The 27,173-nt window shown below is 41.1% G+C and overlaps 2 protein-coding genes across 5 annotated transcripts in view; both read right to left on the reverse strand.

Moving 5' to 3' along the window:
- Window positions 1-1,188: 1,188 nt before the first annotated feature.
- ESD (esterase D) lies at window positions 1,189-12,169 on the reverse strand. Of its 3 annotated transcripts, none has more exons than XM_080594605.1 (9): window positions 12,082-12,169; window positions 10,845-10,915; window positions 9,819-9,907; window positions 9,538-9,636; window positions 7,233-7,357; window positions 5,966-6,085; window positions 4,905-5,003; window positions 2,465-2,632; window positions 1,189-1,412 (listed from the first exon to the last, which is right to left on the reverse strand). In XM_080594605.1, exons 2-9 carry the CDS (start codon window positions 10,910-10,912, stop codon window positions 1,332-1,334), a joined length of 849 nt encoding a protein of 282 aa, XP_080450731.1. In that variant the 5' UTR covers window positions 10,913-10,915; window positions 12,082-12,169; the 3' UTR covers window positions 1,189-1,331. The 3 variants fall into 3 exon arrangements, with proteins under 3 accessions (XP_080450731.1, XP_080450733.1, XP_080450732.1); XM_080594607.1 differs by having other exon boundaries at window positions 9,819-9,939; window positions 12,082-12,122; XM_080594606.1 differs by having other exon boundaries at window positions 12,026-12,085.
- Window positions 12,170-21,449: 9,280 nt separating this feature from the next.
- The window catches only part of HTR2A (5-hydroxytryptamine receptor 2A), a 29,982-nt gene continuing 24,258 nt past the window's right edge, over window positions 21,450-27,173 (reverse strand). For both annotated transcript variants that reach the window (XM_080580079.1, XM_080580080.1), the window contains one exon: window positions 21,450-26,304. In XM_080580079.1, coding sequence (XP_080436205.1) covers window positions 25,505-26,304 — 800 coding nt within the window. In that variant the 3' untranslated portion in view covers window positions 21,450-25,504. The remainder of the gene's footprint in view (window positions 26,305-27,173) is intronic.

The following is a 27,173-nucleotide window of genomic DNA, read 5'->3' on the forward strand; positions in this document are numbered from 1 at the left end:
ACTGACATCTGCAGCAAGTCCTTGGGGACCCGCCTGAGAGCCCTGCTGCCACTCACCTGACTCTGCTCCTGTTCACAAGCAGGGCAACTGAAGGTAACTTGCAAAGAGGAAAGCAGCAGAGCGTGGAAATGCAAAGTTTTATCAAGAAAACAAACAGTACTGAAGGACAGTCAATTTTTAGGTGTATTGAGTAGTGGCTCTGAAAGGTATTTTCAGCTCTAAAATTGTAGCTGTCCTGTTGTTTGGAAAAGCCAGCACTGCAGCTGATCTCCTGGAGGACTGCAGTCTAAGAGCAGAGGAAAAAAAATTCCCCACACCTATCCACAGAAAAATGGGAGACTTAGAATTATGCCATAAAAATGTATCAAGTACAAAAGAGGGCCTTTTTTCCTCCCATGCAGGACAACCTGTTTCCTAACATTAATCCAGCAGTTCTAAAATAGTGGTTAAAAGCACTTAAATTACAGGGTTAAACCTGCTTTTTAATGACCTCTAATGTAACATGCAGGTGCCTGTACTCCTTAGGGAATGAAAAAAATGGCACAACCATTTCCCTTAAATACAATAAAAGTTTCAGAGTAGTCTGGGATTGCAGCTAAGCAAATCCAGACGGCAAACCCTTCCCTGGGGAAGCAAAGGCTGCCTTTCCCCCTCTGCATGTTACAGGTAGGCTCAGCTTCACCATGGGAAGAGCAGAGCTGACGAGTGGAGAAAAACTACCTCCTTTATTACAGGCTGCTTCCTTCACTTGTTTTTTTATAAGTCTTTTGAGTATCATCCATGAAATACTCTTCAGATTACTGGTCAGATATTAATAATGCACAGAACAGTAAACCACAATGCACACCAACCTTCTCTATCCTCCACCAGATTTTGTCCTTGGAATATACCGAAAGAGGCCAAGGAAAAACACACCAAACACTTCAGATTAATTAAGTAGCTTGACTGGTTGTAGCGCTTCCTTTAGCGCTCTTTGATGAACGCTGGTATTCAATTAGCTGAGGAGGCACACTTTTATTCATAGCCTTTGGATAGTTGTGCTAGAAACAGTCTTGAGGGCCCAAGAACATACCCACATTCCTATTCTGAAACTCATCTGCTAATTTTCACATTAACCTAGACCGCATAGTATTGGCTGAGTTTTCAGGGCATGCAAGAATATTCAAAATACTTACTCTAAAACACACACCAAATTAAGTGAGACTTTATTGTATTAGCAGTACAATCAGAAGAGCTCCATTTTACAGATGCTACTTCAGCAAATGATTTTTGTTGTGTTCACCTGCACCTCAGGATTCACACCAGACAGATGACACTTCCATCCAAGTAGTTCAAGCATTAAGGTATTTTGCATGGTGCTTGATGTGGTCATTAATAAATGTAGCAATGAAAAAATAGCTGTGATCGTAACCCTAGAAAATAACAGCAAAGAATAAATCAGCAAACATACGTAGTTCGTGATAAAGCAGTCAGGCTACACTCTCTTCTAGGCAAGTTAATGTCTCTTATGTTTTAATCTGTTTTAAGAAATCAAAAACACCTGCCTTATATATAAAAGCTGTAAAGCATACCTAAGTAACAGGCTGAGCATGAACAACAGATGTACCTTCACCTGCCCTAATTGGGGCATGTGAGTTAGTGTTGGGTAACAGCAAGGGTCAGCTGCAGAGCAGGATGCAATTTGAGAAAATCGTTCCCCTCACTAGCATTGCCCTACTGGTAAAATACAGGTTATAAGAACACAGACCAAGTCTGAATTAATGCTCCAGCACCATGTTAAAATGACAAAGAAACCTCTGAACTGTTCCACTTTGTCAGCACTAGCTGTATCTTGTGGCGCAGGGCTGTATAAAAGGACAATCTTTCTCACTCTCCATAACCGGGCCCCTCACTGGGTCTGGCCTGAAGTTGCCACTTGCTTACAAAGCCTCCAGTGCCCTCAGTGTGGCGCTATTCTGGGTCACTGCACTGCAGGAAAAGCAATCCTTCCATCCAGGTCTTTTAAGTGAATCTAAGATTCCAAGCAATTCCACAACCTTCATGATTTCCACAAACACATGCAAGCTAAATCACAAAGCTCCACACCGAGCACGATAAGGATACAGTACAGATAAGGAATCCTGCAAAAATACAACTTTTGTATTGCTTGTACAGCAACCGTGAGACTGGTTGAAAATCACGAACGCTGCTGCTTCAGCCTGCCACTGGCTGAGGATCATCAGATCAGTTCGTTGAAAGTAAAACCGTGACCCCACCTAGCGGTGAAACGCAGCTGGGCCTGATGGATATCGCACTCCTTGACAGCTGATGCACAGCAAAACCTAACTTCTTTCCCCCTTCCTCCCTCGGCCAGGGACAGACTCACAGGTAAGTAAAAGCACGCCCAGTAACAAGATGCCCTCCTGACTACCTGCTGCATACAGCCCAAAATCACAAAGCACCAAGCCTGCTGGTGCAGACTTGCCTGCTGCAGTCTGAAGACCACTGGGATTTTCCTCTCGGTGCAGGCGGCAATGAAGTTGTCCGGCAGTAGCTGGCCCGCTGACAGGAACTGGTCGTCTTTGCCTTGGTCGATCAGGATGTCCAGGTGAGAGTCTGGATAGGACTTCACAAGTTGCGTAGCATCATATGCCTGCAGAAATCAAAGAGAGACAACGTTCAATTCTGTATGTTAGTCTGGGCCAAATTCGCTGACTGCAAGAAGAGAATCAGGACATCACACTGAACTTTGGAAGAGCATCAGGCTCTCATGCACTTCTCTGTAACTACAGGTTGGAGGAAAGAAAAAAAAAAAAAGAACAATTCTGCTTAATGACAACAGAGGAATTTGGGTATAAATCAAAGTTAGGAAATTAGCAAATACGGTATGCAAAAAAATAAGGAGAAAATATTAGTTGACAGAAACTTTACATCAATAACGATGCTGAAAAAAATAATGTATAAATATCTCTGTTTCATACTTGAAAAGCATGGATTATGGATTCATATGTCATGAAGTTTCCTTTGTTCCTGAAGGAACTATGGGTGACAATGTTGGACAGAGCTAGGAAAGCAAACCAATTAGAAAAAAAAACACAAACAACAGGTACTGTGGATAATAGCATCTGAGAGTTAAAAACAGGCTGACTGACTGGTCTTTGCACTTCTGTATCTTCAAAATCTCTAAAAACTGAGGAAATTCCAAGCAACTGAAAAGTCACACTTATGTTTTTAAAAAAGGGCAAATGATACGACCTCGATAATTAACAAGTTGGGAGCTTGACAAAATTCCTGGACCAAACAGAACTTCCCATACAGGGCTAAATTCATAAAGAACTGAAGAACACCATTATCATCTAGTACCAACACATACCTGTGTACAGATACTGGATCCTGCCGTAATAATTTGGTGTCCTGATGTAACTGTTTTGGCAACTAAAGGTCAAAACACTGGTGTAACACACCTGTTCTCAAGGAAGGCATTTAACCTGAAAGTTACCATGATATTTTGACCAAGAAAGCTTTGCACAACAGAGAAACCAAAATGGCACACAGGAACGTGTTTCAAAATGTACTTGTGAATGGGAAGTACGTTCCCTGTTGGGTCCTGTGCTTGGTATACACTCAGAAAAAATCCTTTAAAAAGCACAGGTGTTTAAGGCAGTGGACAAGAACAGGTGACCAACAGACAGCAAAAGGCGGGGCCATATAGCAAAGGTATCAGTGCCACGCTCCCAGGACACCACCAGATGCAGAGATGACACTGCAATGGACAAGGAAGCTTAGACTCACCTGAGTGCTGTGGCCACGGCATAAAACAACCCTTGCACATACTAACACAGTGATTTTAAGCAGAAATACAGAGATGAGCGGTTGCATATCTGTGTCAAAGGCATGCCTAAGTCTGTTCCTGATGCCTGCTGTTGATATGCTGGACTGGGTTTGCAGAAGAGCTTCAAAGTGAGTTAAGGAGCCAGAAAACACACTTCTAGCAAAATAAATCCATTCTGCTAAGCTTAAGCAAATTTAATTGTCAATTTTAAAATATATAAACTACTTAACTAACAGCTAGTGCTCTCTATTCCTGTAGTATTTATATCAGACCTGAGTATCTTCCCAAGAGATACTTTAATCCAATTTACAAGGGATTTAACTGCAGCTTGGGTTTATATATAAGGAAACTAGAATACCTGGTCACAGTGATCCCTCTCATTTAAATCTAGGGATACAGTGCAAAGTTTCTGCTGAGATTAAAAGTACTGAAGGGCTGCCCAAACAATGCAGCAACAGGCACACAAATAATTTTGTACCTTAGCAATTCATATAAGACCATTTATATCTCAAAATTAGGGCCCTGGAGCTAAAACCACCTCTTTCTGGTTTAATCCTTTTCTATGGGATACCGATTTCCAAGTATCCAGTGGGATCCTCTGCTAGCTACCTCTGAAAGGCTGCTCCTGCAGGTGCCACGAGACGTACCAGTCCCTGATCAGTTTGTAGCAGGCTCTCTTTTCAGGCTACCACAAAAAAAAATAATAAATAAATAGCAGTTATGTACACTGAGAAATGAGTTTCTGAGAGATAGGCCACCAACTAGTAGTCTTTGAAACACTCACTGCTTCCATGCATTACAGAAAGTCTCAAACTGCCCATACTTCTTCTAAGCCCACAATTTAAGACCTTCATAAAACAAGGAAGAATTAAGTCAATTTGATGAGAGCCTTTATTTCATTGCATTTGTCATAAGCACCATCAGGCAATAGCAAGACATACCCACCAGACGCGTGCAATGCTTATCCATGCTTAGGAGAGCAGTAAAAGAACAATATCAGCTCAGGGGCACCCAGAATTTTGTTCCAGACTCCTGCTGCATTTACAGATCACTCGCTGATGCATTTTAAAGGCCTGTGAGTTCCACCACCTACCTCCCATTTGCTTGCATCCGATCCCAGATATCCGCCAAGGGCTTTCTTCCCCCACTGACACTGAATAGGGTTGCAGATAGGAGCAAAAGCCGATACAGACTGTTGAGAAAGAAAGCATGAAATAAAACAACAACGCATGAGTTAAGAAAAGTGATTTCTGATAACCAAGAAGCAAACCAAAAGCCTTTTCAAAAGCTGTTTGAAGCTACAGCCAGAAACCAGGACTGCCACCGACCCTCTGAGCTAGGTGTCCTAACCATCGTACTACTTCCCTTTTTTTTTTGTTCTCCCTAGCCCCACAATGTTTGCTTTCCTTTTTGCACAAGCCAAGCTTCAAAAGGGCGGGCTAGATGCCCCATTCCTTTATTTGCTGGGAGAAGTTAGTTTGATCCATCCATTCCAGCATGCTTATGTTCAAGTGGAATGAAAATGAATGCACCTTTAGACACCTTGAACACTCCAAAACCCAATCCTTAAGAAAGCTGACATGCAAACGCCAGATAGAAAGAAGAGGAAAGGGGTCCAGATTCTATTTTGTGGGGAGTCCCAGTGCCTGTAGTTAAATTTGCGGTCAGTTGGAGTTAATAGACTCTGCAGTAAGTTCCAAGCAAACACACAAATAGTGGCAGCAAATAGGTTTGCTGGTAATAAAAGCTCAAAACAAACAAGACAAGATTTCTAGACAATATTAGCAGTGTGTATTCACTCCAGACCTAAAAGGAACCTGTTTGTATTTAACTATCACAGTTAGCTTGGAAGAACTGAGCATCTTCAAAAAGAAACTGAACTTTTCTTAGCTTTTAAAATTTGCATTTTTTTTTCTTTTTTCCTTTTTATTTTTTACTTTTTAATTTCACTAATGTCAAATACTCACACATTCCAGAGTGGTGTTTCTGGCAATCTTCAATATTCTAATAATAGGTTATCAACAAACTACTACAACTAAAACTATGTATGTATTTAACACTGTAACAGAACTTGGTATCAGGTTTTCTTTCTTAACTTGTATAGAAGTCTGTATAAGCCTTAGTGTATCACATATAGGCTGGACTATATCTTACTTTGTACTTTCCAGGATTCTTCAGAGCAAGAATAAGAGCTCCATGACCTCCCATGGAATGCCCAAAAATAGACATCCGTTCAGGGTCAGTTGGGAAATTGGCATTTATCAGTTTGGGCAACTGTAAAGGAAGAGTGGAATAAAACATTAAAACAACTGTAGTATGTTTAGACAAAGTAGTATACAAATAACTAACACACCTTTTTACTCAGGCAGATCATGATAGGACAAGGGGGAATTGTTTTAACCTACAAGAGGGGAGATTTAGATCAGCTGTTAGGAGGAAATTCTTCACTGTGAGGGTGGTGAGGCCCTGGCACAGGCTGCCCAGAGAAGCTGTGGCTGCCCCATCCCTGGAGGTGTTCAAGGCCAGGCTGGATGGGGCTTTGGGCAACCTGGTCTGGTGGGAGGTGTCCCTGCCCATGGCAGGGGGGTGGGACTGGGTGGGCTTTGAGGTCCCTTCCAACCCAGGCTGTTCTATGAAACCAAAGGCACATCTTTGCTTCTAGCCTGACATTCGTGATGATGACCTGAAAGCAATTTGAACAGGACTGCAAAAGCCAAAGAAAACATCTAATCTAACAATAAGCAATTCAAAATATCTCTGCAGAAATTTATCACAGCCCAGTAACACAAGATGCGCTCCTTATGTATCTCCTTCTAGTAGATCCATAAATATGTACATGCTTCCATAAATGACCAGAACGGCAAGTTGTTCTTAAAAAAATTATTTGCACCAGTATTGGCATCCTCCCAAGACAGACAGTGGAAGAAGTCAAAGTGAGCAACACAACTGGAGCACTGGTGCAGTGAAATGCAGGGGGTGGTTTCAGAATCAGCAGAACAGAGACTTTATAAGAACTGAGATTGCACAACTAACAAATCAGGATTAGAAGTGTACGCCAACCCTGTGACACCTCAGGCAGGAAAGCAGATTCAGGGAGTTCCTGCTTACTCCCAGATAGGTGCCAACACCTCTGTGCTGTTCTCCCCCTCTTCACTTTTACCACAGTTACTGTTTGGGAAGGAAGGGCCTGAACACTTGGTAAATTCAGTCACTGAAATAATCAAGAATTGAAAAGAAATAATAAATCCATTTAAAGAAAAAAAAAGGACTAAAAAATTAAAAGAGGAAAGCAGAAAACAACAAACAGTTACTTATAGGCTATCAAGATCACCTTAAGCAGGCCTTGGTGCTTGGAACAAAGAGCATGACTGAATCACATTCCTTCCGTAGCTTACCCAGCAGAACCCAGCAACAAAGTTACCTCATCCTTTATGTAGGAGTACATCCTATAGTTTGTTTTCCAAGGTTCTTCAGTGGCATCCACATAAAAACCAGCACCGGTGCCAAAATCCCAGCTTTCGTCTTCTCCTTCAATATTGCAGCCACCTGCCATGAAAATTGGTTCTATAGTTACCACCTCATCTTTACTAGATGCTCAGAACCAGAGAAACTGTCGTTCAGGTTAGACACTCTGGGCATTGGTTTCTCAATCCCATGTCTCTAGCCCTCCATCTGGTAGGGCAACTCAGATTTCCATTCATTAATACGGAGTTTTCAAGTATTATCTCAGCAATGCTTTCAAAACGCCACTTAGACATTACCAACAGACGTAGTGAAGTTCTACCTTGTTTCAGTATCCCCTCATAAATAAGCACAGTACACAAACCTCTCTTAAACTAAGTCTGTAAAGCTTCCTCCAATTTACCCAGGGACTTAGTAAAAATTTTTAATCGTTGCTTGGTGTGATCAGTTTACCTCAGCTATCAGACTTCATCCTGTCAAGTACAGGAAACTGTGAAAAACAGAAACAGTAGAAAATTTTGTTTCCCTTAGAGAAACAGAACTACCTGTCACCAAGTGGTTTGCCCAGAGCAGCTTATGTGCTTCAAATAGCGCCTGGTATACCTCCCCTTTTTAAGGTTCCACAGCACAGTAACACTGACTGTCCCTGCCTTTTTGTAAGTACATAACTGTACTTTTTCTGCAGTTTATTTCATTCCTCCCACCTATAACTCGCCATAAAACTTTAGTAATTTCTCCTCTGAATAACTGCAGGGTTGTATCCTCTTTTCCAAGGCTACATTTTCAAACTAAATTTGCAAATGTCTCCTTGAAAGTCGATGCGCCCCATCTCTTACTCTCCCTTCGATTAGCCTGTGATTTACAAGCTTCTTTTTCAGAACAGAAGGTAATATTTCAAGCTATATCTGATAGGAAATAATGGCCTTCCTTTCTCCAAAATGTTCCCAGTTTTAGCAATCCAAAACTATATTGGTTTTCTAGCCCATGTGTGATTTGACCATCCCTGTCAATTTGTGCAGCGCTACCTGCCACTTTGTCACTATATGAAATCGGATTTTTGCAAGGGTCAAAGTTGAGTTTGCTCCACTGACATGCCCTTGAGCACTCACTGGTTTTGTAACTTAAGAGTCCAGCAGTCAGAGGGAGCTGGGGGCGCTTACACAACATGTTGGATACAAAATTCTGTTATCTCCTGACCCCCAGAGATGGACAAAAATTCAGAAATTCCTACCAGGCAATGAAGGCAACACTGATTTTGCTAAAAGAAACTTGAGAGAAATTCTGAAAAAAAAAATAAACTTGAAAAGGAACAAAGAAAAAAAAAATGTAACCGTTCATCAAACATGGAAAACAAATCTCTACAAAGGAGGAAAGGTAAATTCTACCAGAACCTGACAGAGAAGCTGTAACTACAGATACGTCAAGTTTTCATACTAAATTTTTTTTTTGACCTGACACAACTTCAAAGCCTAGGTATGAAAAATGTCCTCTGGAAAGAACATCACTTCATTCCCCTATTACCTGCGTTCAGACCTGATGTGCTAAAGCTTACGAAATGTACAAAGGTGGCACTGTTCTCGTACAGCAGCACCGATGAGACTTTAGCAGAACCCAGCAAATACTAAACGTTGTACACTGAATCCCCCAAAGTCACTGTATCTCCAGTGACTGCAGATCCACCATTTTCAGGTTTCTCATACCATGCAGAAGCTCAGTCTTGTAAAATTACAACACATCATCTTAAAACAGTATTAAGAAAACACTCTATTGCAGGTGCAAGGGGAAAGCGTTGTGGTTTGCTTTAAACTTGTTTAAGTACCAAAACTCTCTGGAGACATGGATTTAATAGGCTTCAGGAGACAGTATAGAATCAAAAGTAAACATCATAGCTTTCTGACAACAGAGTTCTCCAGACTTTTCTTCTAAGCCTCAGCAAGCCATAAAGTGCAAGCATTTCTGATAACATACGCTTCTTGTTTTCCCTCTTTTCCCTCTCCTCATCCACGCTGAATTCAATGGCCCCTTTGTTCTAGTTTTAGTGCCGAAACAATAAAAGAGTTTCAAATGTCAAACCTTTACTAGACTGTTATTAAGAATACAGATGATATAATCCAGCCAACAATATAGAGGCAAGGTCAAATTCTGACTCAGGTGGGCAATGCACTTCATAGCAAACTGCAGCACTCCATTCTTTGAGAATAAAGACAGTGTACTTCACGATAACAACTGAAGTATCTCCAGTCATATTTTCTGTTAAAACTTACGTGGGCTCGTGTCTGGTGCAACTACAATAAGGCCATGTTCAGCTGCAGCTTGCTGAAAACCAGCTTTTGTTATAAAGTTCTGTTCTGTACAAGTTAACCCTAGGAGACAGAAAAATATGATCCGTTACATACTGCCCACAGCATTCCAGTTTCCAAAACCTTTCTGACAGAAAAGGCTTTGAAAAATAAGCAGGATTTCTATCTCCATGAACATGCAGGTCACAGTAGCTTTAATATGCTTAAGATTCTCTTTTTAACTCCCTAAAATTCATGTTACTTACCTGAGAGCCAATACAGCACAGGACACTTCCCAGTTTCTGCTTTTGGAGGCAAGTAGATTCCAAATTTCATTTTGCATTTTAGCTCTGTACTGTATCAATAAAACACTCCTTGTTATCAGTGCTACTTAATTAACAAGGTCCATAACATTAAAAAAAAAAAGAAAGCAGAATTAATGTATTTCATTCAAAAACAGATTTAGTCAGTGAATTATAACAACTAACATGTTAAATTAAAAGGAATTTAAAACTCAGCCACTTGAATTGGCAACAGTTAACCTTCCCACCTTGTTTGCAACACTTCCAAACCACAGGCTTACAAATAAGCTGTATTTTGCAGTGCTGCTAGCAGGGAACAGCTTGATAATAGAATTTTGAACCCCAGAAATATTTAACTTGAGCCTTGCATATTACACTGGAAAGTGATTTTTACTGAAGAACATACCACATGAGTTACAGAATATATGCTTACCGCACGCTCCACCAAGAGAGAAGTGTTTTCAGTGTGCTAAATCTACAGAATGAATGCCCAATTTATACTAAAGCCTAAAATTGTCATTAAAAGCTTATCTAAGAATAACGACTTTTTCCTTGGATTAGAAATTTTTAAATGAATTCTTCTCTGTTCACCTTCAGCAGACAACAGGAACACATCTATTGTGTCTCTCTGTTCATGGCATTTTGTAAGAGTGCATAAAAGCAAAATATACAGTAGAGTGAACCGAACTTTGTACAGACAGTGACTCTCTATGCTGCAAACAGGAAAACCCAAAGTAATGGGGCCCTCATCTTTAAAGGCGAAAATGCTGACTTCCCATCTCAGGTCTGCAGCACTAAGCATACTGAACATGTTAAACATCAACACAGAAATGTAAGAACAAGGCCAAAACAGTGGAAGACAACATTCCTTACTGAAATATGGATAACAGTGAGAACACCATTCTCCTGCAGGCTGAGAATACTGACAGCAGTGATACCAAAGATTCACTGCCCCAAAATAAACATTCAGATTGTTTTTGTACTGTTTACCTGTCATGTTCGAACACCTTCTGGAAACCCTCGAAGCATTTATTGCTAGAAACCTGCTTCAGTGCCATGGCCTGTTAAAAAAAAGAGCAAGTTAAACTTGAAAATAAAACACTCCAGGAGTAAGTTACAGGAACAGAAAACATGAATACAACTTAAGTCATCTTTAATATCACAGTCTCTCAGAAGACTCTTGCAAACACTTTCTGATCTTTCATTAGCTTTCTATTGCCCCACATTAGCATCAGTTTTATTGCTGTCCTTCTGCAGAACTCCACAGTGGCTAACAGGGATGAAATCAGAATACAGGATGAAAGTTAAATTCAGGGCTTGCAAATACAGAAGAAGATGGGGGAGGGTGGAGAGGGAGAGCTGAACTCTTGAGCACAGAACTCCCCAAACTTTCCTGCTTTCTTACAGACCTGCATCCTCAATTCCTTTACCTCTGCAGTAATCTTAGCTTTCTCTTTGCATACCAATGCTACTGTGAAACACGAAATAGAAACTGTGTGTTGTGGTTTGCCTGGAGCTACACATGCTGAGTGGCCTGCTACCTGCGTGATGAACATGCAGGAGAAAACCTGCCCTGCCTTTGCTTTGCTGGGTGTCAGTACCCAGCCACTAATTATAATTATCACAGCACTGAGGACTGCGATCATCTTTAATTAACTGCGTTGCTCTAAAAGCCTGGGGGAGAACAGAAGCGGCCACAAAAGTTTCATGTGAGTTTCATGGCCAGGCAGCTGGTCGGTAAAGGGGTAAAGAGTCGGCACTGCTACAAACCAGCCCCGATGCCAACCCAGGTAATAACCGTCCAAACTAAAACCGCCCTCTCCCTCATCCCGGTGCACTCCTATCCTGCATGAGGGAAGGAAAGCCGTCCCTCCGGGCTTGTTTACGCTCCTTTACCACCCCGAGGGGCTGGCGTCGGGCAGGGTCCTCACAGAGGGAGCCCTGAGGAGGCCGCCGTGGCAGCCTGGGCCGCTTACGGGCTCAGATTTTAATTTCTGGGCAGAATTTCCCCACACCCCGCTGCATTTAAGCGCTCTCCTTTACCTTCCTTTCCGCCCTCCCGCCCCGCGGCCCCCCTCTGCCCGGGCCTGAAAGCCCGCCCGGGCCCGCCGCCGCCCCGCGGGGGGAAGCGGGGAGCCCCCGGCCCGGCCCGGCCCGGCCGCGCTGCTCACCCCGAGCCTCAGGCCCCCAGCCCGGCTGGGTGCCCCCCTTCACCCCGTTCCCTTACCTCGGAGGAGCGGCGGGGCCCAGCGGCGGAACGAGCAGGGGAAGGGGCGGCACCGGGCGGGCACCGCCTCCCCTCAGCCCCGCCTGCGGGGGCCGCCATGGCGCCTGCCCGCCATGGTGCTCGCAGGGGTTGTCACCCGCATGGCCTCGGTGCGGTGGGGCTAGCCCGAGGAACAGCCGGGCTCCACAGGGAGGAATCTCCCCCTTCCTTCCTTTGCCCTGTGAGGAGGAGGAAGGCCTTTGTCGTCGTTTAGTATCGGCTCTAGAGTTGAGGAGAAAACCTCTTAGGAACCTCCTCAGCTTCCCTGTTGAGGAGAAAACCTGTTACAAACCTCTTCAGCTTCCCTCTACTTTGAGAAGAAAGCCTCTTGCAACCCTCCTCAGCTTCCCTGTATTTTGAGGAGAAAACCTCTTAAGAACCTCCTCAGCTTCCCTATACTTTGAGCATAGGGAGGGCTCAAACCCGCTGGAGGCAGCCAGCAGAGCTGCAGGGAGAAGGTGCTCCATGGCGGCGGCTGCCATTGTGCACCCCAGCAGGGGCTGCGTGGTTTGGGCACGGTAAAGCTGTGCTGGGAGTAGGCATCTTCTTCTGTAGGGACCTGCTGGAGGAGCAGGACATCCCCTCAACTGTCCTGTCTCTTCAGGCCCTTCTCCAGCTCGGCCTGGAGGCCAAGAGGAGAGCATCTATGTGTGACTCTGGTGTGTTTGTGCCCCAGTGTTTCAGGGACCTACCCACATCTCTGCTGGATTTGAAGACGAATAAAGTCTTGAACTCTAAAATCTCAATCCAGAGACTCTGATAATGCTGAAATATTCAAAACAAGTATTTCTGTTAGCAGGACTTTCATTCATCCACCAAGACTTTAGGGGAAAAAGTTGCTAAATCATCCTGAACTTGGACCACAGCATCATAAAGTTTGAAATGTTTTACCTCTGCTATTTCACTATTCTTAGTAGCAACTGCCAGCTGAAGGACTCCGGATTTTATAATAAAACTAATAAAACCGATTTCTAGTTTAAGTAGTGGCAGATCACATAAAAAAAAAAAAGTACTTTTATCCTGTTCCTATCCCAAATTCTTCTCACTTCCTGCTGTTAATATATATGTATTTTTAACTTGCAATTAAGCATGCCTATCAGATGCCAAAAAATGTCCTCAGCAAAGCACTCTCCCTCTTTTTAGTCTTCTAGCATGTACTTTATTAGAAGTAACTATTTTTGCCCATAACATTTTGCAGTCTGATTATCTGTTACTTTGTTGATGTGACAATAATTCTTTTCTATTTATAATCCCTCATTCTAGCAATGCACAATAACGCCAGCTTTGTCCTCCCATTACTTTTTACTCTTCTCCAGCAGAGCTGATAGATCCATTTGTAATGCAGCTGCTGGACCTTGGACCTTGGCTACCCATGCTGCATTCCAGACTGCCTTTCCTATCCTGTCCCCGTACATTGATATATCTCATACAAATAGTTTGTGACTGAGCTGTTTAAACGTTCTTCTCTTGGTTTTTCTTTTGCAAGCCGGGTTTAATTGCCGTTAAGCAAACTGATGTTTCTTCACTAGCATTTCTAAAACACTCCCCAGGTATTTTCTTCCATCTCTATCTGTGTGTGTTTTGTTATTTTCTTAATGTCCTAGTCTCATTAGCAAGATATTGCCCAGTTAGTTTGTTATTTGATCCAAACTTTAGCCAGGCTATTTTCTCTCTCATATATATAGTCAGCTGTCCTTACACACATCTCATTTTGCATGGTATCTGCAGTTGTTTTTAGCTGTTTCTCTCCTGGCAGTATAAAACCTGCCTATCTCAGCACTGATGCTGAGATTTTTATTTCCTATCCAAATCTCTTAGATAACCCCTGTTCAGTTTGTTCCCATTTCACAGTGACGTTCAGAAGGATCCAGCTCGCAGCCCACTCAAGGGTTTCCTTGCCCTCCCCACATCTCCATGACATCAAGATATAATTATTATTTTGTATGTCTTTTCAGTCAAAAATGACAAAATAAGTGCCTAGGTCAATAATGTGAGGGTTGTGTTGCAGCCCCTCCAGAGAGCTGTTTTCATGGCATACAGCTGAGTGTGTGTTGTGTGTAAGAACATGCAAAGTGGAAAACACACCAGGATAGTGTTGTAAACAGTTGCCAAGCTGATTCAATCTCTTCCTTGCTTTTTTGTTTAAATCTTTTTAGTATCTTAGATTATGCACATTTTTTAACCTTAATGCTGCTTCTGTATCCTTTAAGACAGCATCTGCAGCTGTCACCGGTGAATTCATTTTGGTTTCATTCTGCCTATCATTTCAGACTATCTGTAAATAAAAGATGTGAAATGGGCTTCCTGTCCCTCATCATTAAATGGTGTTTCTTTATATGTTGCAACATGGCAAACAGTAGAAATGAGGATATTAAAAAGAAGAGAATGACAGGAATTCACTTTGGAAATTCTTATAGCTTATGTACTCTTGCTTTATTACTTTATAATTGTATTCCAAGCAAAACACTTACTTCTCCAAAACACTTGCTATATGTTCCCCCTACAGACAGTACTTTCAATCATGTTACTACTGATCTAATCCAGTAGGGAGATACGATTTCATATAATCTACCTAGCATTTATTTTGGCATGTATAAGGATGGCTTTATCAGAAAGTCAGAAAGATTTTTGCTTTTACACATTCTGAGTATCATTTCTATACTTGGGGAAACCTGCCATTACCTTCATCCCAATCAAACAGATTTGCAGTAAAGAATCCAGCAAGAAAATTCCACATTGTAGGCAAGCAATCTGTATGTATTAAGCTTATAGTACCAAATTCTTCCTGACCCATTTTCTTTTCAGTAAACACAGTCCTTCCCCCTGCCATGCACTTGGGTGCATGCTTTGCCAATGGTTTGGTAGTGGCACTTTGAATTAAGAATGTTAGTTGCTAACTTCTTTTCCCTAATAGCTATGAGTCCCGTCTCCTGCTAGTGCTTCTCAATCCTTTTTTTCTCTTTATTTATTTATTTATTTTTGGCATATGGTTTGATTTTCACTTTGGTTGTTCAGACCACTGCATTCACACTTCACTGTCTGCTTAGATTATTTATATGCAGTTCTTTACTGTAAACAACTTTTCCAATGTTGTTTTCAGTCAAAAATGACTGAAATATATGCATAGGAAAAATAATGTGACGGCTGTGTTTCATCCCTACAAAGAGCTGTTTGCATGGCAAAGCTAAATAGGGCAATTTCTTATAGCAGTTGTCCATAATTTAGTAATTTGTTGTTGTAATGCCATACTTTTCTAAATTGTCTTAAACTAATATCCTATTGATGATTTTGAAGCAACATATATGGCTGTTCATATTATTATTCCTCAGTATATTTCAAGCTGATTGTACTGATGTGATCTGCTTCTAGACTTCAGCTTTTCAAGAGAGAAGCCGTACACAGGGAGAAGGAGAATTTTGCTGCTGCTTCATTATTATTGATTTCTTTTTCAATTTGCCCTTGTTTATCACATCCATTTATTTTCATTTTTTTAGATGGAAGTTAGATTTTTCAAAGTTTATTTCTTTTTATTTCCTTCCTTACTGTCAAGATTTCACCTTGGTGCAACTTGCGATATCATTTAACTGCTATCCCTTCAAGGCAGTTCTTTTTTTTTTTCCATGACTTGCCTAAGGTGTTTCTTCTCCACCAAAGCCCATGGCAGAAGCTGGAGACTATACACCCTCACTTATTTTATCCACCTGCATTAAGTTTTTTTTTTTCTTACTTGCTCCATTTCTTGCTTGCATGGTTTCCTTTTTGTTCATTAGAAACCTAGTGAATCATTTGAGTCCATAGCTTTTTTTATCACTGTAATGCAAGTTACAGTACTGTCAATGCTGTCTCCTCTTTTTGTTCTTTACAAGTTTTCTCATTCTGTAGGAAAGACATAATCAGTCTTTAGTGAGAACCTGATTTGATTAACCATATTGGCAAATGGAGAAGTTTCCCTGAACAGTTTTTATTAATTTGTCTTTCATTGAGTTACACAATCTCTTCTGTGCCCGGAGATGATGTCTAAATCAGCAATTGTCTTTCTCACTGTGATATCTGTATAGCTCCCCTGGCTTCTCTTTTAGTTTGGCCGTATTTTATATTGGTGTTTCTGCAGTACTGCACTGGTGAGCTGGAATGCCCTCAATAGCTCTGAAGTGCTATGAGGCTTGGACATGTTCAAGAATCCTTTTTGCAGAGTGGCTACAGGAAATATATAAACAGAACATTTGCAGTTGCAGAAATAAACCATTTGTGATAAAAAGCTAGAAAAAAAAATAGCAGGTTTTGTTTTGTTTTTAAATCTTTGTCTCTGGAGTGAATAAAACACTGAAAACTTCTATAGAGGAAAAACAAACAAAAAAAACCACTAGCATGCTTCTTTTATTACAGTAGTACAGTAAGAAATATTATTTTTTCTCATTACTTCGGTAAAATGCAAAAGTAAGCATGTGTTTGTATTGGGTTTATGTGGTAAGGGCCTGGTAGCAGGGGGCTGCAGGGGTAGCCTCTGTGAGCTGAGCCCAGCAGCTGCCCCATGTCAGATCAGAGCCAGCTCCAGATGGCTCCACGGGGACCCGCTGCTGGCCAGAGCTGAGCTAGGGAGCGATGCTGGGTGTGCGTCTTGGAGAGCAGATTGAAGAAAGGGGAAAAAAAAGAACCTGCTGTGCAACAGCAGCTGGGAGACAGGAGTGGGAACCAGCCCTGCAGCCCCCAGGTCAGTGCAGCAGGAGGGCAGGAGGTGCCCCAGGCACACAGCAGCAGTTCCCCTGCGGCCTGTGGAGAGGCCCCTGGTGGAGCAGGCTGTCCCCCTGCAGCCCATGGGTCCCACACGGAGCAGATCTCCACGCTGCAGCCCGTGGAGGAGCCCCCGGTGGAGCAGGTGGATGTGGCCTGGAGGAGGCTGCGGCCCATGGAGAGCCCCCGCAGGAGCAGGCCCCGGGCCGGAGCTGCAGCCCGTGGAGAGGAGCCCACGCAGGAGCAGGGGCCTGGGGGTGCCAGAATCCCGTGGGAGGGACCCCGCGTGGAGCAGGGGCAGGGAGGGACCGTGAGGGAGCGGCGGAGACGAAGCGTCAGGGACTGACCGCAGCCCCCATTTCCCGTTCCCCTGCACTGCTCAAGGGGAGGACATAGAAGAGAGTGGATGGGGGAAGGTGTTTTTAGCTTGCTTTTAGCTTCTCAGTGCTGTAGTCTGTTAGTAATAAGCAATAAATTGCATTAATCTCCCTATGCTGTGTTTGTTTTGACCATGACGATAATTGGTGGGTGACCTCCCTGTCCTTATCTCTACCCTTGAGCCCTTCCCATCATATTTTCTCCTTCTTTTCCTGTGATGAGGGAGAGTGAGAGAGTGGTTGTGGTGGAGCTCAGCTGCTTAGCAGGGTAAAACCACCACAATATTACAAATGATACCAAATCCAGTGAGACACATGTATCTGATAATTCTGATAAAAAGTATTTTTTTTTTCTTAATGCTATACAATTAAGAAAATGAAGCAGACTTTTTTTTTTCCCTTTTTTTTTTGTGGGAAATTTTATATATTTGTATTACATCTTTTGCTTTCTGTTTCTTTCTTGTATAGATTAATTTTGTACTCACAAAGAGCGTGCTTGTGAATTTTTTTTGCATACAGGTTTAAGTTCCCTATGTTGGATTTACCGAGCCTTTAAAGCTGGTGTTTTGGATTCACATATCCAAGTAAAAATTGATGTTTAATCTAAAGAAAGATATAGACTCACACAAGACCTGACTTAGAGATCGTCAAAGCACAAATTTAAATTCCATTTCAGCCAATAAATAATTTATTAGAACATTAGGGCTTTTCACATTTAGGGGTGCCCCAAGGAGAAGTGGAGACATAAATGGTATTTGTTTTGACTTACGGGAGTCTTTCCCCAGAAGATAAGCTTTTCTTTAGGTCTGAGGGAATGTTAAAGTTGAATGTTAAAGTTGAATGTTAAAGTTAAAATCAGCAACACCAGCTGGCTATCCTAGGATATCTTGATCTCTCTATGAGCCATGAGGTACAGTTAGCACAATGAACTTTCTTTCTTGGTCTTGGGGTGCAGTTCAGGCCACAGACTTTAAGTCATTTGACAAACCGAGGATCAAAATAGTAGAAAGAATCTTTGAGTTGAGTAGCATAAATTCTTCTTGTGAGGACTATCTAATTCTATTGCTTATAATGATGTAAGATGGAGAGTCAAGTAAATTATGGTGAATTGCTTCTGCTCTCTATTTTAACGATTATTTTGAAGAGCGTGGCTTTTTAAAAAATGCTGAGGAAAAGGCAATATTTCAACTTAGCAGCAAAGACTTTACAAAATGAGCTGTTCATAAAGTTGTTTTGGAACTCAACAACCGTCATTTTAACTACTGTTTTCTTTGCCTCCATTTCATGTGGCCCTTGTGTGGTTGTATGAACATATTTTTATTACTGGGTTCCTGGGAGCACTGAAGAAGTGCATAAGGATTTTCAGGCTGCCAATCTTTTTTTTTTTTTTGTCATCACAGAATGCATTTCCTATAGCAGGAAAAATAAAAGCAAACTCAGGAAATGCTAGTATTTGTATTGTCAGTGAACTGTGACCTAAGAATTTGCAAATTGATTCCTTGAGGTCTTTTAGATCAATCACAAATGCACTTGCACAAATACGTATGGAAGAGCAGGAACAGAAAGATGAGGAACTGCTTAATTAAATTCATACCCATATCACTTCAGTTTGAAATCTAACACAAGAGCAGCTGTAGTTGTATAGACCAAACGTCTATTCAGCCCATCACCCCATTTTCAGGATGAGCTGCAGCACAAAGCTGTTGAAGGAAGAACACAAGCATTTGGCAAGGAGGTCCAGGAGATGCTAACATCTAGCACTCTGAGACCCCTGCAGTGTTCTGCCTAGATATATCTGTAATCTCTGTGTTAAAGAGCCCGTCTTGGATTTTTCTTTCATGAGTTTCCCCAGTCCTTGAAGAGTCCCAATCAATTTGTGTATTTATCTGAATGGAAGCCATCTTGTAATTTTGATTGTCCTTGTTGCTCTTCTATGTACTCTTTAAAGTCATACGAAAATACTTTTTTAACCACTGCTGATCATTTTCTACACGGTTCCATAACACAAAAATCTCATTCCCATGTGGCAACGGTCAGTTTAGAGCATATTATATGTCATAAACTCATATCAAAAAATCATATATCATAACTGATTTTTCCCTCCCAAGATGCATCACCTTAAGTTTATCTACTTCGAATTTCATCTGCCATTTTCAGGGCCACCACAGAACGTCATGAGGTCTTTGCACGGTCTCTGCAATCAATTCTCCACTGTGTATACTACCATTTTTATGTATTTTTTCTATTTTTTTACAGTTGTGTAAAACACCACAGGCACTATACAGGCCCCTGTAGGACTCACTGGTGTCTTACCTCAATGGTGAAGACATTATTTAAGAACTTTTGATGAGGGACCATGTTGATGTACATATGGGGTGACTCCCTTCAGGGAGAAAGGTTTATGCTGTTTACATAGTCTCCATATGTTTTTCTCTTTTACTTCATTATCCTTTTGCTAACAATATTATTAGAGGCAAATCTGACATGCCTCTGTAAGGAAGCCTGCTGACATAGGATCCTTCCCAAGTATTCTCACTGTGAACACTGATTTTTTTATTTTTTTTTAAGATTTTCTGCTAATTTGTTAGGTTCTCTTAGTGAAAGATCCCAGGTTTCCATTCACAGCCAGAGTGGCAAAGTACTCATAGTTAAAATATATTACCTTACACATTTTAAATAAAATTTGAACAAGTCAAGCATTTGAAAAATTACAATGCTTGGCTATATTGAACTCTAATTTTTCTCTGCAGCCACCTAAAATTCTTTGTTTTAATAAGTATTTAATTTTCCATTCTGATAAATTTGCCAGTTAAAATGAACTATAGCTATCACCTATTTTGCCTTACTTTGTACTGCTTACACAGCAATATAATCCAAGCAATTTAGATGCAGTTACTCCCAATTCACATCCTGCAATGGCTAAGAATATGGGTAACTTTACACATATAAAATGACACACTGATTTTGAATAAAACTATTGGTTTGTCAGATTTTCTTTACCCTAAAAGTTAGTTTCAATCTAACTGAAAAATTATAAACTTTTTTTGTGGTTAAGTATCTTTGAACATAATTAATTTTGGTTTGCAGAACCATTGTTAGAACCATTTTCAGTATAAGATAACATGGTATGTCTTTGATAAAAATACAAATAGCAAAATCGAACATAATATGATTTAATCAAGGAACTTCATTTTACAAAATTTCCAAATATCCTTTTGCCATATTTCAAGTAGCCTCAGAAGATTATGCTGTAAACCTGTAGACCAAATACCTTCTTTTCCAAATATGTTATTTGCTTTTAGGGCTTAGAGTGCCAGATGGATAAGCTAGATTTGCTCTGTTTCAATGGTCAGTGTGAAATATGCCAGAACAGGTAAATCTGGAAAGGAGTTTTCCTACTAATATGAGTAATTATTCTGTCCTGAAGCCTATGTCCAGTGATTTAGTACTACAGAGGTTAAATTGAGTGGTAATGTGTCAGGGATTTACTCTGTGGTGCCTCACAGGTTTGTAGCTAAACTAACATTTACCTTTACTGGGTAACTTCTGAAAAAAGATGCCTCTGTATACTCTCCTCTACACATTTTAAAGTTTGATGAAACTTTAAGACTACATTTAGGTTTGTCGGGGACTTCTTATTAAGAGCACTACTACTCTAATACACGTTGCAACTATGAAGAAGAGCATGTATGCCATAAAATCAGTTTAGAGGAATACATGTGTTTTGGGATTAAGATGGAAAAAATCGAGAAGTAACAATATCCATTTTGAGTTCTCGTTAGAATGCTCTCTATGAAAGGAAATACTACCAATAGATGGCACTGTGGTTCTGCGACTCAGGCGTTATTTGTTTCTGTGTAAAGAGCTGCAACGCTATTTATTTGTGATGCTTATTAATTTTAATCTTATAGTGTGACTTTTTAGGAAAATTAATGTACTTGGTTTATATTATTGCAAGTATGTTGTTTCTGAGACTGAAATGTTTTAAGCTGTATGTATTTGTCCAAAGAGTATAAAACTTTTCATGAGAACTGCTGTCTTAGGAAAAAATGATTGCAATGGCTCATTCTGGACCACAGTCTTCTGAGATAGATAGTTAAATTCTGCAACACGGTCCTTCTCTTTGTTGGTTGAGCAAGATCTTTAACCCAACTTTAGCTTTCAGCAGATATACTGTGGGTACATAACGGGGAAATTAAAGCAAACCAAAATTACTACTTAAGAGAAACCTCCAGTTTATAAAACAACTGATAGCATTTGAGCATTTTAATCTGCTTTACTAGCAGTGGGATCTGACAAAACAATAAAGCGTTAGAACACCATTTTACATTAACATTTACAAAATACAGCAAACATTTTTTCTCTATGTATTTACATAAGCAAACATACAGGTATTCAAAATAGAATGCATCTCACCATTTGGCAATAATTACATAAGTACAGTGCATGATAGGCTGAATGGGATTGATATAGAGGATTTTTTTACCCTGAAGTTTATAAATATGCACACCAGCTTAGGAGACACATGGTGAGCTTTATGTCTTTGGACATTTTCAGATGCAGTCTTAACAGTAATAAAATGTAGATCTACTTGAAAAATTGTTGATTAAAACATTTTTCAGACGAAGCAGCTCTTTTGGAGGTGGATATGACAGAATGACTCATCATGCTTTTCCTGTATGGCAGGAGAAGGCCCTAACCTCTGAGCTAGTCCGTGTGAATGTTTTCCTTTATTTGCCTGGAAATTTTCAAAAGTTTCCATTCCAGTCTGATGCATAATGAAAACACTCACTTTTATTTTTTTGCAAGATGGAGCTGTTGCCTGAAGCTGGTCATGTTAAACTGTAGTGTTCATCCCTACCATAGGTCCAGTGCTATAAATTCTAGTTGAAAACAACTGAACTTTGTAATCTGTCAGCAGTGTAACTACTCTGTTAATTGCTATCTACTGATTAGACCTCCCGCAGACCTGGCACGGTGAGTATTACATATTCAGACACTGACTCTGTCATCCTCACTAAGGCAAACCATACAAAAATCTATTAAAATTTTGGTGCAAGGTGGCAGAATCAGGCCTCGCAAAACTGCCAAAGGTGTTCGTAAGGAGCTGGAGATAATAGTTTTCATCTGCTATGCATGCTTTGCTTAGGTTTCTTGGGCAAGAGCTGATGCTCACTCCATAAAACCACCTGAGTGACCGCAGTACTAAAATCTCAGGCATCATCCCTTCTAACCAAAAAAAAAATTAAATGTTAGGTTACTTCCAGCTGTCAACTGAAGAAATGCTGCCCAGACTCTTAGCCCCAAAATATAGGTTTGATTTTAATAAGCGGGAAGGATTTTAATGTTCAGTCATCTTCTAATGAAACATCAAGTGAGTAATTGAAACCCTTTCTGTTTGTAATGAAACATTCCCCGTCAGTATTTGCAACCTGAGCGATTTGACATTGTGAGAGAGGAACAGAAGGTGAAACGAGAGAGAAACGGGAGGCTGATTTGTTCTGCCACATGGGTGAAATGCAGACAGTAAGCAGAGAGCATAGGCAGTGGATGTTAAATGTTTGGTAACAGCTTGGTAGGTGCAGCCGAGTGAAGGAGATGGTGCTGCACAGCAACCAGACCCCCAGGATTTTCTGGAAAAACTGAGCTTTGGAAAAGTGCAGGGTGCCCATATACATCTGAAGGTGTGCGGGCCAGCTCTGCTGCCTGGCACGGATGGACAATGGGACCGGGGCTTTCTGCTTGTTTCTTTTGCAAGGACAGGGATGCATCAAGGTGGGACTGAATGGCATGAAAGGTGGCAACTCCCTCCACTTTTGGAAGCACCTGTGTTTCCTTTCCCCTGACACACAGGGTTAGAGTCTTTCGATCCTGTATCAGTGTTCACCATATGAAGGCAACCTGGTTTGGTGCCAGATCCTGAGCCTCAGACCTCTACTCAGAAAACCCCTTAGTTTTGTTTGTTTGTTTACTTGTTTCTGCCTACCTCTTCCCTGGATTTCATTGCGTTTAGCAGCTTCCCCCTGCAATCCCTTCTCTGCCAATGTGGAGGTGTGGGCTTGCACCCCTCTTGCTGTGCTGTGCAGGAGTGCAAGGGCGTGTAGGAAGGGAGGAGCAGTGGGTTGGTTTTTCCTTCTGCTGAAGCTGTTTCACTTTGGTCCTGGTGACCAAGTGCTTCCATAAACCAGCTTGGTGAGCACAGTATTCACACCACTTGATTTAGCAGGGGATCCGAAATTTCCATTTTTAGAGGACGGGGAAACCATTAATGGCCGCATGCCTGTGGATGCCATGGGTACCATTGCTGCAACAGGGCTGCAGCACACTGCTTCGACCTGCACGTGAATCCTGAGGGCTGTGGAGCGAGTCAGTGCCACCATGTGGACACAGGAGTGTGACCCATGTGGCTCAGACCTATCCTACGTTGGTGGAAACTGCCCCAAAAATACAGCAGATTTAGCTGTCTTACTGGCAACTGGTAAAAGAACAATAAAAGGGGTTGCTTGGAAATCAGCCAAATAACCAGCCAAGTTCTAAGTCTTTTTCTACCACAGAATTCAGTATTTTAACCTAAAGGTCTTCCTCTTCTAGTCAAATACCCTAGCTGGTTGGCTAGAATCAGATTTATTTTTCTCTCCCCCCTTCTAGTGGATATGTAATTGTCCTGTGAAAACTGAACAGCTTCAAGAGAAAGACTTATTAAATGATGAAGGCATTGGAGTTTGGCTTCTGGATAGGTAGTGCCTTTTTTAAAAAGGGACAGGATCTGAAATTCAGATGCATCCTACTTCTCTTCATTATGGCTGCAAAAATTCATGTGATGAATCAAATGCTTGGACTTTAGTTTCGCAGATGGATGCAACATCTGTATCTCTGCTCTCCAGCACAGTCCCACTGGCTTCGGTTAAGTTGTCTATGATGCCCAAAAGGAAAAGTTTCATGACTAGGCATTTCTTTCAGACGATGTATTCGATATTCTTTATGTAATGTTTTTTCTGCCCTTGGAGCTATGCAGGTGAAATATGGTGCTGTTTATAAGTCCTGTTATTTTCAAGTGGGCCTAATTTGCCCAAACATATTTCATTAAGGCTGAGTCCTCATAGTGCAAGCTACCTACCGTTCCTGAGCAATCTACCATAACAGCAAAACAGCAAAAACAGGGAAAACAATTTTGAACAAGTAACAGTTCTTAAATAATTCTGACTCTACAAGCACTAAAACAAAACCAGAAGGACACCTCCATAACGGCCTTTTTAACCAAAAAGAAATGGTGAGAGAGACTCTGCTGAAACCTTTTACTAGAGGATTTGTTCGTGCAAAACTTCCACTGATAAGTGGAAGTCAGGCTCTTCTGGAATCAAACAGAGGCATAGAATCATTCTTGAAATTATTTAGCAATGTTGTGCCTGATTTTCCACTCTTCTCTCCCTTCACTTCCCTGTCAACACCAGTGGGAAGGAGCAGAGAACCATGTCCAATATTACTTTTGAAAAAACTACTTTCAAGTTTTAAATAGAACATATGAAACTTTTAGAATGGAAATAAAGTGCAAGACATGAAATAAAGATTAAGAGTGGTGGTAGAAACAAAGGATTGTTCAAGTATAATTTACTTCTGAAGATTGCTAATTTGAACTATAGAGAAAATGGCAGGAAAGTCCAGTAACATATCAGAATGGTCACTCAGAAGAAAAAATAGCCATAAAAACACCGTTACCAAAATTTCCATATAATTCATCTATACAGGTTTTAATAGATTTTTCTTCAATGCTTTAAAATTTATCTTAAATATATATTAGTAAATTAACCATCATTTTATTTAAAATTCCATAAAGTGCTCATTCAGTAAATGATAACAAATTTCCATTGCAGCAAGGCAAACTAGCTGGAACCTACTCTGCGAGGAAATCAAAGGACAGCTTAGCTTTCACTTGCAAATAGAAAAGAAATGCATACATTTCTTCACAGCCCATGTTAGAATACCAGAAATTGCATTTTTTTTTCTTTAAGAAATATATCCTTTAGAATATTAAAAAAATAAGTTTAATAAAGCCTGTGCTTAAAACAGCCAAAGTACTGTATGAAAAAAAATTGCACATTGGATACCATTTCAACCCTGCTTTTCGTCAACAGGATAATACGAGGTGTATGTGATGTTATTGGAGAGTCTCTCGAACAGGGTTGATTTTCCTACGCTATCAGAGCTCCTCACGGCGCGGTGAAATTTTCAGCGTACTCTTGGTGGTTGCCATGGCATCTGCCGATGGGCTGGCAGAGTCACACGCCACTAACCTTTTCGTTCCCTGGGCTGATGCTTCCCTTTGAGGTACCATCCACGTGACGTATTCCTATCGTGACCATTGAATAATCCTTAGTCATCATTTTTGCCTCTTTTTTCAGACTCTTCATTTGCGCCAGTTGGAGCTGGCTGGAGTTGTACGCGAGCGCTGGGATAGTGTTCACTAAAATCAGCTGGAAAGGTTTCTTCTCCTCCTTGTAGCGACACTGAATGTAACGAGAGAAAGCTGAGCGGTAGGTCTTATTGAACAACGTATACACGAGTGGGTTGACAGCCGAAGAAAGGTAGCCAATCCAAACAAATACGTTCAGTAGTCCACCGACAACTTCTTCGTTGCATGACGACTTGCAAATTACGGCCATCACATTGGTGATGAAGAAGGGGCACCACATCACAACGAACAGAAAGAAGACAATGCCAAGGACCTTGGAAGCCTTCTGCTCGTTGCTGATGGATTGCATGGTTCTCCTCCCAGAAGTCCCCACGTCCCTGTTCAAAGAGCGCTGAAAGAGTTTCTCTGAAGAAAGGGAACTCTGAGGGAGGAAACTAAATGAAGCAAACTTGGTCTTTAGGCCAATGTCATTCACACATAACATGGCTTCTTTCTGCAGCGACTTGATAGTTAAAAAGTAAGTGACCACCATGATAGTTAGAGGGATGAAGAATGCCACAAAAGAGCCTACTAGGACAAAATTTTCATCCGCAAGAAGGCAGCTGCCTTTCTTAAACACTTTGGAGTCATCTTGTAGTCCAAAGACAGGTACAGGCATGGAGATACCTGAAGGTGGATTAGAGAAAGAGAAGGTTAAACATGATAAGAAAAAATACTGCTTTCAGTCTCCAAGAAAAAATAAACAAAATGTTCTTAACTGTACAGAGTTCATTTCTCAAAGAATTACTGGTTACAGGGCATAAGTGAACATTAACAGATAGAGAGCCATGATTGACAGGCATCCCAAAGCAAATTGAATTTACACAGGAGAAGGAAAAATACAGTCTTATGTTTCAGCAGCAGGATACTAATCCTGTTCTTATGCCATTTTTACTGGGGCCACACTGAGAAAGGATGCGGTGTGAAATGTTGGTCTTGCGCACGTCAAGTTTGTTGAAGTGAGCTGTGGTTTGTGCAACACAATTGTTCTTTCCCAGCAAAGAAAGGCAAGGTGAAGAACAGTACTGGCATTACACAAGATTCTGCTCTAATCTCAATTCCCTCTCTCCAAAAAAAACCTCAGCCACAGGTAAGATATGGTTGCTTCTATCAAAGGGTCACATAACACCTGTTAGCAACAAAAGAGTATGTTCTTCTGTTCTTGGATCTTGTCAATGATCTTGCCCCCTTGCAATGATCCCTATGCTTGGCCCTTGCTCCTGCCACCCTGGCAAAGGCTTTTATCAACTGTGATCAAGGTGATATCTCGTCTTTCTTTTCTGGGGTGGCTGTCAAGAGCGGTCCTGGGCTGTTTCTTATAAGAGAATTAAAAGTTTTCTCAGTACTGGTTTCTGACTAGGCTGTGAAATACTGATTTTAGGAGGAAAGATAAATTATTTAGCAAGTCTGAGAGTAATCGTCCATTGGGTCTTTTTCTGCTCTTCCTTTAATCTCCATACAGTCGACAGAGTCTAAATGCTAAAAAAACTTCCCAT

This window comes from Anser brachyrhynchus (genome assembly GCF_964034855.1).
Source record: "Anser brachyrhynchus genome assembly, chromosome: 1".
NCBI classification, from domain to species: domain Eukaryota; kingdom Metazoa; phylum Chordata; class Aves; order Anseriformes; family Anatidae; genus Anser; species Anser brachyrhynchus.